We start from the raw sequence: 18,963 nt of genomic DNA, 5'->3' as shown, positions 1-18,963 counted from the left end.
AACACACAGTTCATGGGGTCGGGAATCGGGGCGGGCTTAGGTGGGTCCTCTGCTTCGGGGTCTCTCTTAGGCCACAGTCAAGGTGTCAAGTAAGCTTGCAGTATTATCTGGAGATTAGGCTGGTGAAAGAACTGCTTCCAAACTCATTTCATTGTTGGCAGGATTTAATTCCTCTTGAGCTGTTAGACTTGAGGCGTCTGTTTTTTCTGAGTGTGGGGTAGAGCCTTCCCTTTGTTCTTTCTTTTGTGGGTCTCTCTATAAAGCATCTCACAGCCTGGCATCTTGCTTCGTCAGAGTGAGCAGGTGAGAAGATAAGAGATTGCCAGCAAGAGAGAATGAGTGCTAGCCAGATGGCAGTCACAGTGTTTTGTACCTGAGGAAGTGACATCCTGTCACCTCTGTCATATTCTGTGTGTTAAAAGGAGTTACCAGCTCCATCCTGAACTCTAGGGGAGGGGGTCACACGAACGTATGAATTCCAGGAGGTGGGGGTCTTCTGGGGCCGTCGTAGAAGTCTGCCCACCACAGTTTTCGACCCATTGTTTTCATTTGAAGCCCCAGAAATAGGGGTGTATTTAGATTAGAGAGCAGTTCACCCCTTTTAACAAACTCCCATCCCATAGCTATTATGGGTTTTTATCCAGAAGTTCAGTGATCACAGTAAATGGTAAGAAATAAGAAATAAAATATTGTCATAGGTAGAGGTTTATCTGAGAGGGTCAGAAATATGAAACACTAAAGAAGAGAAGGATTACGAAGAAACAGGAAAAAAGGAGGGAGGGGAATGCTAGCAGGGTCCAGTCTGTGCATGTGCGCACCCTGGGTGGGGCCCCCAACCTGTGGTGAGAGTGCACACGTTCATCTCACTTAACTTTGACACTCCTCAGGGTTGTAAATCCTTAGTTTGTTTTTCAGGCTCCCTTCTTACATCCTTGCAAGAATTCCCTCCCTCTCCTCCTAGCTCCCTCTATCCTCCAGAGGACCTGACCTCACTCCATCTTTCCCATTCCCATTGTCTGAGCACTGAGCGAGGCTGAGCCCTCCATCCTCAGCCTCAAACTTTAGGGCTTTCCCTGCTCTCACCTCCCAACAAGAAAAATCATGTGCTAGAGATTAGACTCTAAAGTTTGAGGAAAAAAGATGCAAATTCCATCCAGAGGAGGCAGTCTCTAATACATTCTAATGTAGTCTGTTCAGAAAGGAGCAGTAGTGTGCATATAGGAAACAAGTTAATCAGTAAATTACTTTTACCCGGAGCAAAGTGACATACACATTTATCCTTCTTCCAGTGTGGTCTGCCAGAAGTGTTCAAGACCAGCCTGAGGCTGATAAAACAGTCCTAGATTAGCAGGCCACGGCCTAACAGCAACGCCCGTCAACTGAGTAATTCATTCATGCAGGGACAATCCTCTTCAGAGCAAGCTGAGGTTGTTAATTCCTAGTTACCTATGGATACTTGGAGTCCTATCCATTCCGTCAAAAGCCAACGGTTAAACAGACAAAACAATACCTAAAGTATCCTAAAAACAAAATGGAGAAATAGAGATCCTCTACTCAGAAATAGTGTCCTTGAGGTTTCTCATTTGGAGTGTTTACTACCAGGTAGGTCGTGGTGGGGGTGTTTTTTAGCTAAAAGGGGGAGCAGTATGATTGGTCAGTTGGAGGAGAGACATTTCTAGAAATCTACCATTGGCTGCACCTCACCCAAAACTGGAACCTATCAACTACAATTTCCATCTTAGTAAGAATATTAGATTTCAGGAATTACGACATATAAACTGTAATTGCCAGGAAAAAAGTCCCTCCTTGCCCAAGTCAGAGCTTTTTAATGTAAGCACCCAGTTTTTCTAAGCCATTAAGCTTAAGATTTCTTTGGAGGAAGAAGTTGTTAAGAGTCGCTGCGCCTGAGGCCAGGCTCGGTGTAGGAATGAACTATAAGCAAACACAAGGGATCTTAAATGGTTGATAGAAATGGTCTAAAACTGTGGTAGTGGGTACATACTTGCTAAATATGTTAAAAATCAGAATTGCACATTCAAAATGGATGAATTTTATGGTATGAATTATACGTTGATAAAGTTATTTAAAAAGAGAAAATGTGCAGACCTCTTAAAACTCTATTATTAAAGTCTTTTAACATAAGGTATTACTCTCTCATTTTTCCCCATAAATTCTTCCTTTCTCATTACACCTTAGCCTCTCTGGTATCAGATTTTCATCCTGTAACCTCTAAAAAACATGCTTCGGTTTCCCTGTTTTTCATTATTTTGGTAAAATTATTTTATACTTAAAAATACATATTTAGGAAATAGAGCTAGAAGGCAGAATACACAAAACTCACATGACTCTGCAGAGCTGTACCGAAGAGTGAGGCGAGAGCTCTCCGTACTTCGTTCTTCTCTGCCCTTTCACATTTCTAAATGTGTTTGCTTCCTGGTAAGGTTTGGGGACCCAGGTCTTTTGCCCCAGCTTCCAGCGTGCTCCTCTCTACTGTGTGGAGGTAAAGATACCCTCCCGCTGGTCAGCCCCCGGGCAAGTCCTGGGACAAGCCAGTTTGGCCAGTGTCTCTTTACTTTGTCCCCCCCGTGAACTTAAGGACTTAAAATGGTCAGATCGTGGTGTGTACTGTGGGTATGAGATTTAAGAGATTAAAAATTTCTCATTAATTTCTCATTCTTATAGCTCAAGTCTAACCCAAGTGAAAATGAAGAAAAGGAAGCCCAGTTGCAACTTGTGAAATCTGATGAAATGCAACGTTTGCGTTCCCAAGCACTCGATGCTTTCGAGAGCTCAGATTATACTGCGGCTATAACCTTCCTTGATAAGATTTTAGAGGTAAGTTTCTTGGATGTTGCAGCTGGCAGGCCTGACGCTTACTGCTTTTTACTATACGGCATGTTTATACACTTTGACATGTTATGTACTACAAGAAACTTAGGATAAAATCAGATTGGTCTTTGGGCTTTTAGCTCTGAAGTGAACTATGATGTTTATATAGAACAAAATTTGGAACTGAAGTTTTCAGTAAGTGTACCGAACCTTCTGTGGAGGAGGAGTCACGTATTTTTATGTATTGCTTGCTTTGCTGTTTTTCTTTGATTTTACCTTTTGTGTTGGGGAGCGAGAACTCTAGAGCTTAGATAATGGGATAAAAGATGAAAGAATTGGTCGAAGGAACAGGAAGAATAATGTTTGTGGCAAAGAGGAGTGTTGAGAATGAGAAGTTTCTAGGGAAGCAGCCGATGAAGAGTTGACGAGATCCAGAGTTCTAGATAGGAAACCTAAGTCTGTCGTTTTCTTGCCTCTGAAGGACTGAATGACAGATGGTTTCAGAAAGAAGTCTACTAAAATATTCAACTGGAGGCAATCATAATTCATGTTTGTTTATCATTTTCATAGCACTTCCATGTATAGTTTCACTTAATCTTGGCAATAAACTTGGGATGTCTGTAGAGTACGTGCTGCTTTGATGGTTTTGTAAAGGAAATCCTGTGGTGTGGTCTAGCGGAATTCATGTTTTATTACAGTATTTTGTTAATGCTTTATTAAGGAAATACAAAGTTAAAATTTTTACCTTCCAGTAGTTAGACTATCCATTTTGACCTAGCTTATTATTCAAGATATTTAATTAATGTACAGTGTTGATTTTGATATCTTAATACATGTGAAAAATTGACATGACTTTAGAAAGAACAACTTTGAGAAATACATAAAAGATACTTCCACAGGCTTTATTGGTGGACTTTTGGGCTTAAGTTTAAAGAATACTCGTCCATTTATGAACATTGTCGACTTTTTGATAAAGTAGAAATGATAAAGCCTTATTAGCCTTCCCACATGGTTTTCTTCTTTTCTTTCTTTTTGTGATACAAGGATTTAATTTCAAAGAGACAACAATTAATAAAAGAGAATTCTATTTAGTTATCAGTAGAACAGAAATATTTTGCAGATGCAGAACCTAGATTTTATTTTTTGAGACTAGAAATTAGAATTGTTGATTAAGTACAAAAACCTGATTACAGAATATTCTTTTCAAAATCAGATATGCTTCACTGGGAACAACCTTTTAATATAGTAATGCCATGTATTCTTATTTTCAAAGCTTTAAAATTATATAATTGAAGGAAGTAGGAAAGGGGCCTCGTTAGTATATCTGGGATATTCCTTCCCCCAGTAGACTTTATTTAAGATATTCTTGGAGAAATTGTTTTGTCACATCTAAATTGTATCAGACTTTTTAATACTATTTACGGTATAGAAATCACATTACCTGGGGCACCTGGGTAGCGCAGTTGTTAAAGCATCTGCCTTCGGCTCAGGGCGTGATCCCGGCGTGCCGGGATCGAGTCCCACATCGGGCTCCTCCGCTAGGAGCCTGCTTCTTCCTTTCCCACTCCCCCTGCTGTGTTCCCTCTCTCGCTGGCTGTCTCTCTGTCACATAAATAAATAAAATCTTTAAAAAAAAAAAAAAAAAAGAAATCACATTACCTGGAGATGGTTTCATGTTGATAAATATGGAGGCAAAATATGTGGGAGGGAAGCATGAGTGTGCATAGTTTACTGTTTCTTAAAGTCTAGTTCTCTTGTTTCTCAAGGTTTGTGTTTGGGATGCAGAACTACGGGAACTTCGAGCTGAATGTTTCATAAAAGAAGGGGAACCTAGGAAAGCGATAAGTGACTTAAAAGCTGCATCAAAATTGAAGAATGATAATACTGAGGCTTTTTATAAAATTAGCACACTGTACTATCAACTAGGAGACCATGAACTGTCCCTCAGGTCAGTTCCAGTGACATGCACATCTCCTCATCTTTTTCTTGTTGGCAGTAAGATAATAATTCCATTTTCTTTTCAATTTTAAGTTAAAACTGTGGTTAAAGCTGTTTTTACATTCTTCATTTTTATATTTTGTGTTATCCCTAAGTTATTATTTCCACATAGTTTATTTTCATGAGCAATGCTTATGAAAATAGAGATATTATATTGGTAGAAGCAAAGTGGGGTGTTTTATGTATAACCTACTTAAGTCATTTTAATTTGAATTAATACATGTGTGTGCGACAGTGCCATATGTAAAAGTGTATGGTAAATTATTAGGTCTGTTTGTTTTAATTGTTACCAAAAAATACCTCTTATTGTGATTTCTATATTTGGTATGGAAAACTACTCATTGATTATTTTGACTTGGAGTATTTTCCTCTTTTTAAATATACGAGCAGTGAAGTTCGTGAATGTCTTAAACTTGACCAGGATCATAAAAGGTGTTTCGCACACTATAAACAAGTAAAGAAACTGAATAAGCTCATCGAGTCAGCTGAAGAGCTCATCAGAGATGGCAGGTAAGAGTCTGCTTGTTTGCACTGTAGAGCCTCCCTTATGTGTCTTTTCTGGGCACAAAATAACAGTTGAACTGCTTGCTCTTTTACTCGTTAGCCGTTGAGGGTAGTATATCCTAGAAAGCACTGGGCCTTGGCAAAACTACTACAACTGTACATTTTTTTAATGCGGCAGAATATAAATAATAGTAACTGCATAGTATTCTTACCAGCAGATATATTTATATTTCACCAAATATGTATTGAGTATCTCCTGTGTTGGGCACTGACAATGTATTAGGGGTGCAGAAATGAATATGACATGGTTTTTGGTCTTAAGAAGCTTCTAGATTAGGGTGGGAGGTAGACATAAAAATTGATTATTAAAAGCTAATGTTGTATCTAGAGTGACAGAGATGTATACAGAGTATATATTTTCTTGTGGTACAGGATGCTGGGTTAGGCCTTTTGTTACAGCACCTGAAAATATTGTACCGCTTCTTTGTGACCTCCATGGTTTCTGAAGAGGAATCTATTGTCATTCTAATGGTCTTCTCCCTAAAAATAAGGCATTTTCCTCTGACTGCTTTCAAGATTTTTTTCTTTGCCTTGAATATTCAGAAGTTTGTGATATATCTTGGTGTGGATATCTTTTTTTTTTTTTTTTTTTTTTTTTTTAAGATTTTATTTATTTGGCAGAGAGAGAGACAGCCAGCAGAGAGGGAACACAGCAGGGGGAGTGAGAGAGGAAGAAGCAGGCTCCCAGCAGAGGAGCCCGATGCAGGGCTCGATCCCAGGGATCTGGGATCACGCCCTGAGCCGAAGGCAGATGCTTAACTAAGACTGCGCCACCCAGGCGCCCCTGGATATCTTTGTTTTTATCCTACTTGGAGTTTACGTAGCTTCTAGAATATGTAGGTTTACGTCTTGTCAAATTTGGGAAGTTTCAGCTATTATTTCTTGAAGTACTTATTCAGCCTTCTCTCCTTTCCCTCTTAGATTCCAACTGACGTAAATGTTAGCTGTTCTGTTATAGCCCCTCAGGTCCCTGAGGCTCTCCTCATTTTTCTTAGCTCATTTTCTTTCTGATCAGATTTGGTCATTTTTTATCGTTCCAATTCACTGATTCTTTTCTCTGTCACCTCCAGTCTACTGTTGAAGCACATTCAATGCACTTTTTATTTGGGTTTTTCTATTTTTCAGTTCTAATAGGCAAATTCCATTTGGTTATTCTTGTAGCTCTTCTGTTACTTTGCCAAGGCTGTCTGTTGCTTTCATTTGCTTTAAGCATGTGTGTCATTGCTGCTGTTTCCATGGCTGCTTTAAGATCTGTGTCAGGTAATTCTAACATCTCTGTCCTTTTGGAGTTGAAATTGTCTTTTCTCATTCAGTTTGAGATCTTATGGTTTCTTGGTATGACGAGTGGTTTTTAGTTGAAACCTGGACACTTTGATTTTGTAAGACTGTTTTTTTAATTTAAACCTTCTGTTTTGGCTGTTTTTTTCTGACATTGTTCCAGCGAAGCAGGGGTGGGCATTGCGTTGTTACTGTCAGGGAGGTAGAAGTTTCCCACTTGACCTTTGTTGATTCTTGAAGTGTGGGGCTTCTCACTACTACTTGGAGCAGGTGAGAGTTTTGGGGACTGTTTCTAGCCATGGATGAAACTCCTGGCTCCGTACTTGGCCTTCTCTGACACCACCTTGGTACAGTGTGTGCACACCTTGTCACAGCCTCAGCAGGAAGTCGAGGGTCTCCACTTGACCTGCTGGCATTGGTAGGGGTGGGGCTTTACTTTCTTTCTGTGGTGTTTGGCTGGAATAGAGCTGTTACTGTCAAAGTTTTCTATCTTGCTAGGCTGCCCTTCCCAGGTCTTTTGGCTTGGGAGAGCAGGCTCTTGCTGGGTTTTTGGTTTTATTTGTCTGCACCCATTGGCATTTCTGGGTTGCTGGCTGCTTCAGCTCCAAGTCTGGGTATGTGAAGAAAAAAAAAATCCAGAAAATTTATCATATTATATTTCCCTCAGGTCCCAAGGTCCCTAGGTGGTTTTTTTTTTCTTCTTCAAGTTTTACCATTGTTTGTGAAACAAAATCAACACAAGTCAAATTATGTGTAACAATGTTTCTAACAGATGTAAGAGGTTAATATTAATTTTGTATGACAAAATGTTATACTAGTATTACTATAACAAATTTCCAATAATTTGACAATTATCTTTCAAAAAATTTCCTCCAAATTCTAAGCAAAGTATGCAAATTGGAAGTTAACTCTAAAAATGCATAACTATCTTCTTATCCAGTTTTGTGTGAAGAGGCTGAAGAGTTCAGGTCTCACCAAGATACTGATGGGGAACGTGAGAATCCTCTCCTCCCCACCTCTAAGCTTCCATCCCCCCAACTACAGCTACCAGCTCAGACAGGTCAAAAAGAGCAACACAGGTGCCCACTGTAGAATCAACAAGTATATTAGATTTGTATTATCGTCTATGTAACTTTATGATTTGTATGCATAGAACATAAAAGCATATCAGCATTAAAAAGAACACAGCATTTGGGATTAGTTCAGTGTAAATGTGCCATCCTCAAATGGTCTACCTTCTCTCCTCTTTCTGAGTCTTCTCATAATTTTACAAATATGTACTGTGTAGGGTATTTTAATTTAAATGTACCTAGTTGGAGGAACTGGGGAAAGTACATTCACTCCACTTTCTCAGAAGCTTTTTTTTTTTTTTAAGTGAAATGCAGTTATTTTCAAACTGAACTTTTTATTTTGAGTATATAATCATAGTTTCAGATGTAGTTGTAAAAAGTAAAGTGAGGTTTCGTAGTACAGTGTCCTACAGTTGTTGGACCATCTTGGAAAACTACAGAACAATATCCCAGCTACGATTTTGTCATTGATAGCTTCTGTTTTAAATGTTATATTTAAGTCTGTGTTTTAATACATCAGCATTTAAATGTGAAGATTGTAATGCATTTTGGGAATAAGGTGCCACAATGGTATAAAAATATATCTTTTAGTTTTCCATTACTAAGGAAAGTAACTTAGTGTATAACGTGACTAATACTTTTCACAAGTTTTTTTATAAAAGCTGAAATAGCTTTTATATTTCTTAGAAAGCTGGGTATTTAAGCAGTTTCCTTCTGCAAGGAACTACATTACACTTAGCTGTGAATGTTGACATTCATTGTATAAAATGGCATGTAGCTAATGGGCTCTGTTATTTTGTGAAGGTGTGTAGCGACCAAGAAATAAAATGTGATCTCTGTTTTGCTGAAAATGCTCTGTGTAAGTCAGACGTTAACAAGGTGTTTTACTCAGTTTCAAAATCGTGAGCATTTTTCTGTAAAGAAATTCATCACTTGGGTATTCACAGGTATGCTTTGTGCGTCCACATTGTCTGTGGTCATGTGCTTTATCTCCTGACTTTTGCAGGCAGGGCTACCTTCTTTGCCACTGTAGAGTGGTAAGGTAAAAGCCGTGTTTGAAGGCACCTGCTCATTCAGGTGACTTGATTAATGTAGTGAAGGCTAGAGGCTCCTTTCTTTAGCTCTGGAAATAGGATTTCCTTGTTACTCATGATTTGCTCATTCATAGATACACGGATGCAACCAGCAAATACGAATCTGTCATGAAAACAGAGCCAAGTGTTCCTGAATATACGATTCGTTCAAAAGAAAGGATTTGCCACTGCTTTTCTAAGGTAACAGTTGATTGGTTCCCAGAAATTAAAAACTTAATATATGGAATAACATAATAATAACATAAATAACAACCATAAATCCTTTACTCACATATATTTGTAGGATGAGAAGCCTGTTGAAGCTATTCGAGTATGTTCTGAAGTTTTACAGATGGAACCTGACAATGTGAATGCTCTGAAAGATCGAGCAGAGGCCTATTTAATAGAAGAAATGTATGATGAAGGTAAATCTTTAAGGAATTTGATTTGTAGGATCTAAAAGTTGGTGTATATGAAATTAGCACATGTTTAACATCCTTTTGTTTAGAACAAGTTTACCAGACTAGCTGGAAATGTTGACGACTATAGGAAGATGGCAGAGAACTTGAAAATTATTCTTCCTTAGTGGAACTTGAAAGGTTTACCATATGAGGAGAGTGTTCTGCTGTTGAAACCAGTTCAGTGGAATATGAAAATAAAAATTTCAGCCTTTATTTGTAGTAGACAAGTTAGAATAGTTAAATAGCAACATAGAAAATTTAAGTATTAGATTTCATATCATCCAGAGGTAGTCACTGTTCATCTGGGATTTAAATCTTTCAGACTTTTTCTTGCATCTATATTAGTCTATGTTTCATACAGTGCAGGTATATATATTCTATGCAAATGCATAGTATACATATTAGACCTACAACATACATATATATGTTGTATGTGCCTAAATATAAAATGATCTCCTGTGACCACTGAGCCATTGCGTAACATTAGGATAGTTGCTTATCCTACTTTGTTCAAGTTGAAGTAACGGAGAGAGTTTCCTGTTAGATGTTGTAAGGGCCTTGAATAAATAAGGGCAGTATCCTATTCTTGGAAGAGAACTAAGGCATACACAGTAATATATTTAAAAAAAAGAATCCTTTCACATTTATTGTTTTATGACTTTTTCATGTGACAATATGCTATGAACATTTAAGTATGATGGTTTTTAAAAGAAGTGAGCCTTATAGCCCTTGTTACAGAGTTTTCATTTCAAATCAGGTAAAGCATTTTAAATTGAAGATGGTAAGAGTGTTTTGCTGGTGAAACTTGGCTTGTGGTACTCTTCCCCCCCCCTTCATTTAAGTGCTGAATGTTTATATAATAAAACGTGTGGCTGTTAATATGTATTAATGTCATGTTAAAGTAATTATATTATGGTAAGTGGTAATCCTGGATGACATTTTAAATGCACTGAGAATGCATCTGCGACTGATAATTCAGATAGATTTGTGGTACTTTTTTTTTTTTTTTTTTTTTTTGAGAGAGAGAGAAGGGGAGAGAGAATGCAGGTGTGGAGGGGCAGAGGGAAACAGAGAGAGAGGGAATCTTAAGCAGGGTCAATACCCAGTGGGACTTGATGTCACGATCCTGACATTGTGACCTGAGCTGAAATCAAGAGTTGGGACGCTTACTTGACTGAGCCACCCAGGTGCCCCTCTTTTTTTTTTTAAGCACACTGATCATTCACTTTTTTCCTGCTTTTCACATTTGGAAAGAATCTTGCTACTAAGCAGTTTCCTGTGAGTGATGACAACTCTGGTTGCTACTATTTGTGGGACATTTCATAGAATAGTCCTTGGTTTGATGAAGGCTTGAAATGTGTGTAATCAGAATGACCTTCAGGAAGATCCTGTTCGCACCCTTTTCTTTTCACTTTTGAGCTACCGTGTCTGCTCAGTGAGACTGGCCACACTCGACGATTTTGCAGTCCTGTTCGTTTTTCGAACTCTTCGTCAAAGGTACTTTTGTCATCTGTATTTAAATCCTCAGCTCTAATTGTGAAATTAGAGCAGTTGCAGAAGAATATAAAAAGCTTAGCTGCTAAAAGAAGGTTAAATCTTGCAGGCTGCTAACGATAATTTGAAGATGGTTTTGTAGCTCGAATGCGAAACTGACTTGTTTTTTAGGGAAACTTGACAGCTTAATTCTTGAAGAACAAGATGCTTAGTACTAATTTAATAGAGTAGATCTGTCTTCGGAGTCTGTTTTTCCCTTTCCCTTTAGTTTATTCTTTGTCGTCGTTGGTATGTTTGGATTATACATTGGGGAATCTTTCTGAATTATGGTTGATAGAATAAAATGGTTGTTCTGAGTCACAAGTATGGCAATTCAGCAACCTCACGGAGAGACTGAGAATGGGACTGCTAAGTCTCTCAATGTGGAGGGTGGGGTGGGTGCCAAGAAGGCCTGTCTAACTAAAACTGAAGGGTATGACTTGGCTTGTTTCGATTTGAGTTGAAGGTTCAGTAAATGATGTAGACGAGTGATAATCTTACCTAACTAGGCGGAATCGTATTTTGAAATCCTGAGCTAAAATATGAGGGCTTTCTGTGTTGTTTACTGGTTTTATCTTTTTTTTTAAATAAGCAATTTAAAATGATAGGAATATAATGAATGAAGAAAAACAAGGTTTAGGTTTATGAATAATGGAACATGGAGATTTATTAATTTGGGGATTATGACAGAATTATCTGGAAATATATTAGGGGATTCCACTGACTAGAAAGAAAGTAAAGTAATACTATTGCTTGAGGATGCCTCTGAGATCACAAAAAATGGAGGCTCTTCAGATCTGTATGAGTAATTCTTTTCATAGCTCTTGAGAGAAGCAAATGGACATCGAAGCAATACTGAACAGTCGGTAAAGTTCCTTTGAATACAGGGATGATTCAAGTGTCCTTATGGGATTAGTAATTATCCTGGCCAGGACTTAAGCTATGTGAGGACCTGTGGCTATTTTATTAACTGATCCATCTCTGCTTCTTGTGCCTGGCACATAGCAGGCACTCGTATATTTGCTGAAGGAATGAGTGTAGTTTATCAATAAGGTCATAGTGGAAAGAGTATGGAATTTCGAAATAGTCCTGAATTTGAGTCTGAGTATAACATTTATTTTTTATTTTTACTTGTAGGAAAATTCATATAACATAAAATTGGCCATCTTAGCCATTTTTTTTTTAGGTTTTTATTTTAATCACTGGGTGTTCATCATGACAAGTGCACTCCTTAATCTCCATCACCTATTTCACCCATCCCCTCCCCCACCTCCCCTCTGGTAACCATCAGTTTGTACTCTGTGGTTAAGAGCCTGAAGGGCGCCTGCTGGCTCAGTCGGTAAAGCATGCGACTCTTAATCTCGGGGTTGTGAATTTGAGCCCCACTTTGGGTGTAGAGATTACTTTAAAAAAAAATTGTCGGTTCCTTGATTTGTCTTTTTCCTTTTGCTTGTTTTGTTGTATTTCTTAAATTTCACAACAAGCAAAATCATGTGGTATTTGTCTTTCTCTGACTTATTTCACTTAGCATTATAATACTCTCTGGCTCCATCCATGTCATTGCAAATGGCAAGATTTCATTCTTTATTACGGCTGAATAATACTGTGTTGTAGATATATACCATATCTTTACCTGTTCATCTGTCCATGGGCACTTGGGCCGCTTCCACAGCCTTGCGATTGTGAGTAATGCTGCTATACACGTAGTGCGTGCATTCCCTGGAATCAGTGTTTTGTATTCTTTGGGTAAATATGCAGTCATGTAGTTGCTGGATCGTAGGGTAGTTCTAGTTTTAACTTTTTGAAGAACCTCTGTTTTTAACTTTCTGAGGAGCCTCCGCACTGTGTTTTCTAGAGTGGCTGCACCAGTTTTGCATTCCCACCAACAGTGTAAGAGAATTCCTTTTTCTCCATATCCTCCTCAATACCTGTTGTTCCTTGTATTGTTGATTTTAGCCATTCTGACAGCTTTGAAGTGGTAACTCACTATAGTTTCAGTATGCATTTCCCTAATGAGAAGTGATGATGAGCATCTTTTCAGGTGTCTGTTGGCCATCTGGATGTCTTCTCTGAAGAAATGTCTGTTCATGTCTTCTGCTCGTTTTTAAATTGGATTGTTTTTTTGGATGTTGAGTTTTTTAAGTTCTTTATATATTTTGGATACTAAGCCTTTATTGGATATGTCATCTGCAGATATCTTCTCCCATTCAGTAGGTTACCTTTTAGTTTTGTTGATCGTTTCCTGCATTGTGCAGAAGCTTTTTGCATTGACGTACTTCCAGTAGTTTATTTTTGCTTTTATTTCCCTTGCCTCAGAAGGCATATCTAGAAAAAAGTTGCTATAGCCAACGTCTGAGAAATTACTGCCTGCGCTGTCTTCAAGGACCTTTATGGTTTCAGATCTCACATTTAGGTCTTTAATCCATTTTGAATTTATTTTTGTGTATGGTGTAGGAAAGTGGTCCGGTTTCATTCTTTGCATGTGGCTCTCCAGTTTTCTCAATACCATTTGTTGAAAAGACTGTCTCTTTCCCATTGGACCTTCTTTCGGTTTTGTCAAAGATTAACTGACCATATGACTGTGGGTGTATTTCTGGATTTTGTATTCTGCTCCCTTGATCTATGTGTCTGGTGTTTGTGCCAGTACCATACTGGTTTGATCACTGCAGCTTTGTAATATGACTCGAAGTCTGGAATTGTGATGTCTCCAGCTTTGCGTTTCTTTTTCAGGATTGCTTTGGCTCTTCGTGGTTTTCTGTGGCTCCATACAGATATTGGGATAGTTTGTTCTAGCTCTGTGAAATGACACTGTTGGTATTTTGGGAGGGATTGCATTAAATGTGTAGATTGCTTTGGATAGTGTAGACATTTAACAGTATTTGTTCTTCCAATCCGTGAGCACAGAATGTCTTTCCATTTCTTTGTGTCGTCTTCAGTTTCTTTCATCAGAAAGAACTGTTTTCTAGTTTTCAGAGTACAGGTCTTTCACTTCTTTGGTTAGGTTTATTCCTGGGTATCTTACTATTTTGGGTGCAACTGTAAATGGGATTGTTTTCTTAATTTCTCTTTCTGCTGCTTCAGTATTGGTGTATGGAAACACAGCAGATTTCTGTAGATGGGTTTTGTATCCTGTGACTACTGAGTATGTTTATCAGTCTAGCGGTTTTTCAGTGGAGTCTTTGGTGTTCTGCGTATAGTATCATGTCATCTGCAAATAGTGAAAGTTTTACTTCTTCCTTACTGATTTGGATGCCTTTTCCTTCTTTTTGTTGTCTGATAGCTGTGGCTAGGATTTCCAGTGCTATGTTGAGTAGAAGTGGTGAGAGCGGACATCCTTACCTTGTTCCTGACCTTAGAGAGAGGCTCTCAGTTTTTCCTCATTGAGGATGATGTTTGCTATGGGTTCTTCATATGTGGCCTTTATTATGTTGAGGTATGTTCCCTCTAAACCTACTTTGTCGAGGGTTTTTATCATGAATGGATGTTGTACTTTGTCAAATGCTTTTTCTGCATCTATTGGAATGATCATATGGTTTTTATCCTTCCTCTTATTGATGTATCATGCTGTGATTGATTTGCAAATACCGAACCACACTTGCAACCCAGAAATAAATCCCACTTGATGGTGTTGAATGATCTTTTTAATGTATTGTTGGATTTGGTTTGCTAGTATCTTGGTGAGCATTTTTGCATCTATGTTCATCAGCGATACTGGCCTGTAATTCTGTTTTTTTGTGGTGTTTTTATCTCGTTTTGGTATCAGGGTAATGCTGGCCTCATAGAATGAATTTGAAAGTTTCCCTTGCTTTTCTATTTTTTGGAATGGTTTCAGAAGAATAGGTATTAGCTCTTCTTTAAATGTTTGGTACAATTCCCCTGTGAAGCCCTCTGGTCCTGGACTTTTTTTGTTGGGAGTTTTTTGTTTATTGATTCAATTTCTTTGCTGGTAATCCATCTGTTCAAATTTTCTCTTTCTTCCTTTTTCAGTTTTGGTAGGTTATATGTCTCTAGGAATTTATCTATTTCTTCTAGGTTGTCCAATTAGTTTCCATATAGTTTTTCATAATATCTTCTTATAATTTTTGTATTTTGTGGTGCTGGTTGCAGTTTCTCCTCTCTCATTGTGCCTTTATTTGCATCCTTTCTCTTTTTTTCTTGATATGTCTGGCTAGAGGTTTATTAATTTTATTTTTTTTTTTTCTTCAAAGAACCAGCTTCTGGTTTCATTGATCTGTTCTATATTTTTTAGTTTCTATATCATTTATTTCTGCTCTAATCTTTATTCCTTCCTTCTGCTAATTTCAGGTTTTGCTTGTTCTCTTTCTAGCTCCTTTAGGTGTAAAGTCAGGTTGTTTGAGATTTTTCATACTTCTTGAGGTGGGCCCGATTTGCTATAAACTTCCCTTTTAGAACAGCTTTTGCTGTGTGCAAAGGTTTTGAACTGTTGTGTTTTCATTTTCATTTGTTTCCATGTACTTTTAAATTTCTTCATTTCCTGGTTGACCCATTCATTGTTTAGTAGCATGTTATTTAAGTAGCATGTGGTCTTCCCAGATTTTTTCTTGGGGTTGACTTCTGGTTTCATAGTGCTGTGGTCAGAAGAGATGCCTGGTATGACATCAGCCTTTTTAAATTTATTGAGGCTGGTTTTGTGGCCTAATATGTAATCTTTTGTGGAGGATATTCCATGTGCACTTGGAAAGAATGTATATTCTTCTGTTTTAGGATGGAATGTTCTTAATATATCTGTTAAATCTGGGGCGCCAGGGTGGCTCAGTTGGTTAAGCATCTGCCTTCAGCTCGGGTCATGATCCCAGAGTCCTGGGATCGAGCCCCACATCCAGCTCTCTGCGCAATGGGGAGTTTGCTTCTCTCTATCCCTCTGCCTGCCGCTCTCCCTGCTTGTGTGTTTGTGCTCTCTCTGTGTCAAATAAATAAAATCTTAAAATAGATGTGTGTGTGTGTGTATACACACACACACACACACACACACATATCTATAAAATCCATTTGTTCCAGTGTGTCATTCAAAGCCATTGTTCCTTTGTTGATCTGTATATTGATGTAAGTGGGATGTTAAAGTCCTGTACTATTATTGTAGTATTATTGATTTGTTTATGTTTGTTATTAGCTATTGTATGTATTGTATGTATGTATTCCTGTGTTGGGTGCATAAATATTTACAATTGTTTGTCTTCTTGCTACATTGTTCCCTTTATTATTATATGGTGTCCTTCTTTGTCTCTTGTTACAGTCTTTGTTTTAAAGTCTAGTGTGTCAGATACAACTATTGCTACTCCAGCTTTCGCTACCATTTGCATGATAAATGTTTTTCTGTCTCCTCACTTTCAATCTGTAGGTGTCTTTGGGTCTTAAATGAGTCTCTTATAGGCAGCATATTTTTAATCCGTTCTGTCACCCTAGGTCTTTTGATTGGAGCATTTAGTCCATTTACATTCAGTGTAATTAGTGATAGATACGTACATATTGCTATTTAATTACTTGCTTTGTGGTTGTTTCTGACGATTTTCTCTGGTCCTTTCTGTCTTTCTTTCATGGTTTGCTGGGGTGTTTTTAGTGATATATTTGTATTTCTCTTTATTCTTTGCATATTTATTAGTGGTTTTTGATTTGTGGTTACCATGAGGTTTGTATGTAACCTCTTCTCCATATAGTAGGCTATAATACGTTGATGGTCGTTTAAGTTTGAATCCATTCTTTCCTGCTCCCCACGTTTTAGGTATTTGGTGTGATATTTTACTCTTTTATTTTGTGAGTTCCTTGACTGATCTTTTTTACAAAATTTTCATTTTTATTGCTTTTGTGTTTTCTACCTTCATACTGTCACTTTTGGTCTTTCCACTCAGAGTCCCCTTTAATACTTCATGCTGGGCTGGTTTAGAGGTCATGAACTCTAATCTTTGGGAAAGTCTGTCTCTCCTTCTATACGGAATGATAGCCTTTCTGGGTAGAGTATTCTTCGATGCAGATTTTTCCCATTTAGCACTTTGCAAGCCAGAAAGGAGTGGCATGATATATTCAAAGTTTTTGCTGAAAAATCCACTGATGGTTTTATGGGCTTTCCTTTGTATGCAGCGATCTTCTTTTGTCTTGCTGCTTTTAATATTTTTTCTTTATCACTGTATTTTTGCCATTTTAATTACAGTATATCTTGGTGTGGATCTGCCTTTTTTTTTTTTTCTCCTCTAGATTTTATTTATTTATTTGACAGAGAGAGGCAGTGAGAGAGGGAACACAAGTGGGGGGAGTGGGAGAGGGAGAAGCAGGCTTCCCGCTGAGCAGGGAGCCTGATGTGGGGCTGGATCCCAGGACCCTGGGATCCTGACCTGAGCCGAAGGCAGATGCTTAACGACTGAGCCACCCAGACGCCCCTGGATCTGCTTTTGTTGATTTTGTTGGGGGTTCTCTTTGCCTCCTGGATCTGGATGTCTGTTTCCTTCCCCAGATTAAGGAAGTTTTCAGCTATTATTTCTTCAAAGAAATTCTCCAGCCCCTTTTCTTCTTCTGCGACTCCTCTCATATGAATGTTATTATGTGTGATGGAGTCGCTGAGTTTCTTAAGTCTGTTCTTGTTTTGCATAATTCTTTTTTTCTCTTTCGTTCAACTGGATCACTTTCCATTTACTCTTTTATAGGTCATTAATTCATTCCTCTGCTTTTTCTAGCCTGCTCTCCTTCCCATCAGGTGTGTTTCTCATTTTGTTTATTGAGACCTTTATCTCTGCTGTGTTACTCCTTTTCTTGTGTTGATCACCTCACCCGTGTTCTCTATTCTTCTCTGAAGTCCAGGGAGTATCTTTATGATCAGTCATTGCTTTAAATTCTCTATCAGGCATGTTACTCAGCTCTGTTTCATTTACACCTGTGGCTGTGGCCTTGTCCTCTTTCATTTGGGACGAATTCTTACATCTTCTCATTTGTCTAAGTCTCTGTGCCTGTTTCTGTGTCTTAGGAAAGTCAGCTCTGTCTCCTGTTCTTGAGGCCAATGGTGTATGAAGAAAAGGTGCTGCAGTCCCCTGCTGGGGGTGTCGCCTGTCCCCCAGGGCTTGGCGCTCCCAGGAGTGTCTCCAGTGTGTGCTCTGCTGTTGCATCCTGGCCACTTTATACTTCAGGCCAGTCATTTGCAGAGGCTCTCTGCCTGTTGTGGGCAGTGTTTGGTCCCTGGCCTGAATGTGGCGAGTTTTGACCAGGTGTGCTCTGGTCTGCTTGTGAAATGTGACCTGTTGCCGCTGCCGCTGGAACCAAGCCTCGCACGACTCCCAGATGGGGAGACGCAGTGCCAGCAGGAGTCTGCTGGTCTCGGGGAGGCTGCCCGCCCTACGGGGACTGAGGCAGGCGTGCATCTGAAGGGTGGGTTTTCTGGAGCACAGCGTTCGGGGGCTTGGTGTAAGCAAGTTAGGTGGTGACTGTTGGCGCTGCACTGGTTCCTGCCAGTGGCTCTGTATGGCGGCGGGCCACCAGTTCCCTTGTCCGCGGAGGGGTCTCCCCGTGCATGCTGCCTATGTGTGTGTGTATGTGCTGTGTGTGTGTAAGGGAGTGCTGGGGCGTGTGTGTGTAAGGGAGTGCAGGGGAGAGGGCAGCCTTCTGTATTTAACAGTTAAAACACTCTCTGCTTCACTGTTTGCACAGACATTTGGCCTCCTGCTACAAGGGCCTTTCTGCGTGGCCCTGCCCTCTCTGCTTCTCTGAACCAAACCATGGCCAGGAGGTCATCTCCTGCCAGCTCGGCTGCTCCTCTACCCCCTTCCTTTGTTACACCGTCTGGGTAGTTCTTTTGCACAAGGGCGAGCCCCTCACCTTCAGAGAGCACATGGTTGTGGGGGCTCCCGAAATGGGCTGCCCACCCAAGGCTATTTGCTGTTGTCTTTGTTCCTGTGTCTTCTTCCCAGGAAGGCCTCTGCTTTACCGTCACTGCCTGGCTCTGGATTTCATGGTTCTTGTAACATGCAGAAGATACAGGTTGTCACTCCAGGGTGAGCCCGTATACCCAGAGACTATATTTTGATGGCATTTTCTGTGATGTTTTTCGCCATTGGGCTTTTCACTGTTTGCTTCCCCCTCTCCTCTTGGATTCACGGCGGTATTAGCTCATCTTAGCCGGCCTGGCGCGCATTGTTTTGTATGACATTCTGGACG

At 39.3% G+C, this 18,963-nt stretch overlaps 1 protein-coding gene across 2 annotated transcripts in view; it reads left to right on the top strand.

Annotated features, from left to right (window-relative positions):
• The window catches only part of DNAJC3 (DnaJ heat shock protein family (Hsp40) member C3), a 76,828-nt gene that overhangs the window by 48,219 nt on the left and 9,646 nt on the right, over positions 1-18,963 (top strand). For both annotated transcript variants that reach the window (XM_026493490.4, XM_057307597.1), the window contains exons 5-9: positions 2,683-2,835; positions 4,596-4,777; positions 5,218-5,337; positions 8,908-9,013; positions 9,117-9,237. In XM_026493490.4, the coding sequence (XP_026349275.1) occupies positions 2,683-2,835; positions 4,596-4,777; positions 5,218-5,337; positions 8,908-9,013; positions 9,117-9,237 (682 nt within the window). The remainder of the gene's footprint in view (positions 1-2,682; positions 2,836-4,595; positions 4,778-5,217; positions 5,338-8,907; positions 9,014-9,116; positions 9,238-18,963) is intronic.

Source organism: Ursus arctos, unplaced genomic scaffold, assembly GCF_023065955.2.
Source record: "Ursus arctos isolate Adak ecotype North America unplaced genomic scaffold, UrsArc2.0 scaffold_10, whole genome shotgun sequence".
NCBI lineage: Eukaryota > Metazoa > Chordata > Mammalia > Carnivora > Ursidae > Ursus > Ursus arctos.
Note: the sequence above shows the minus strand (reverse complement) of the source record. Positions and strands in the feature narration are given on the sequence as shown.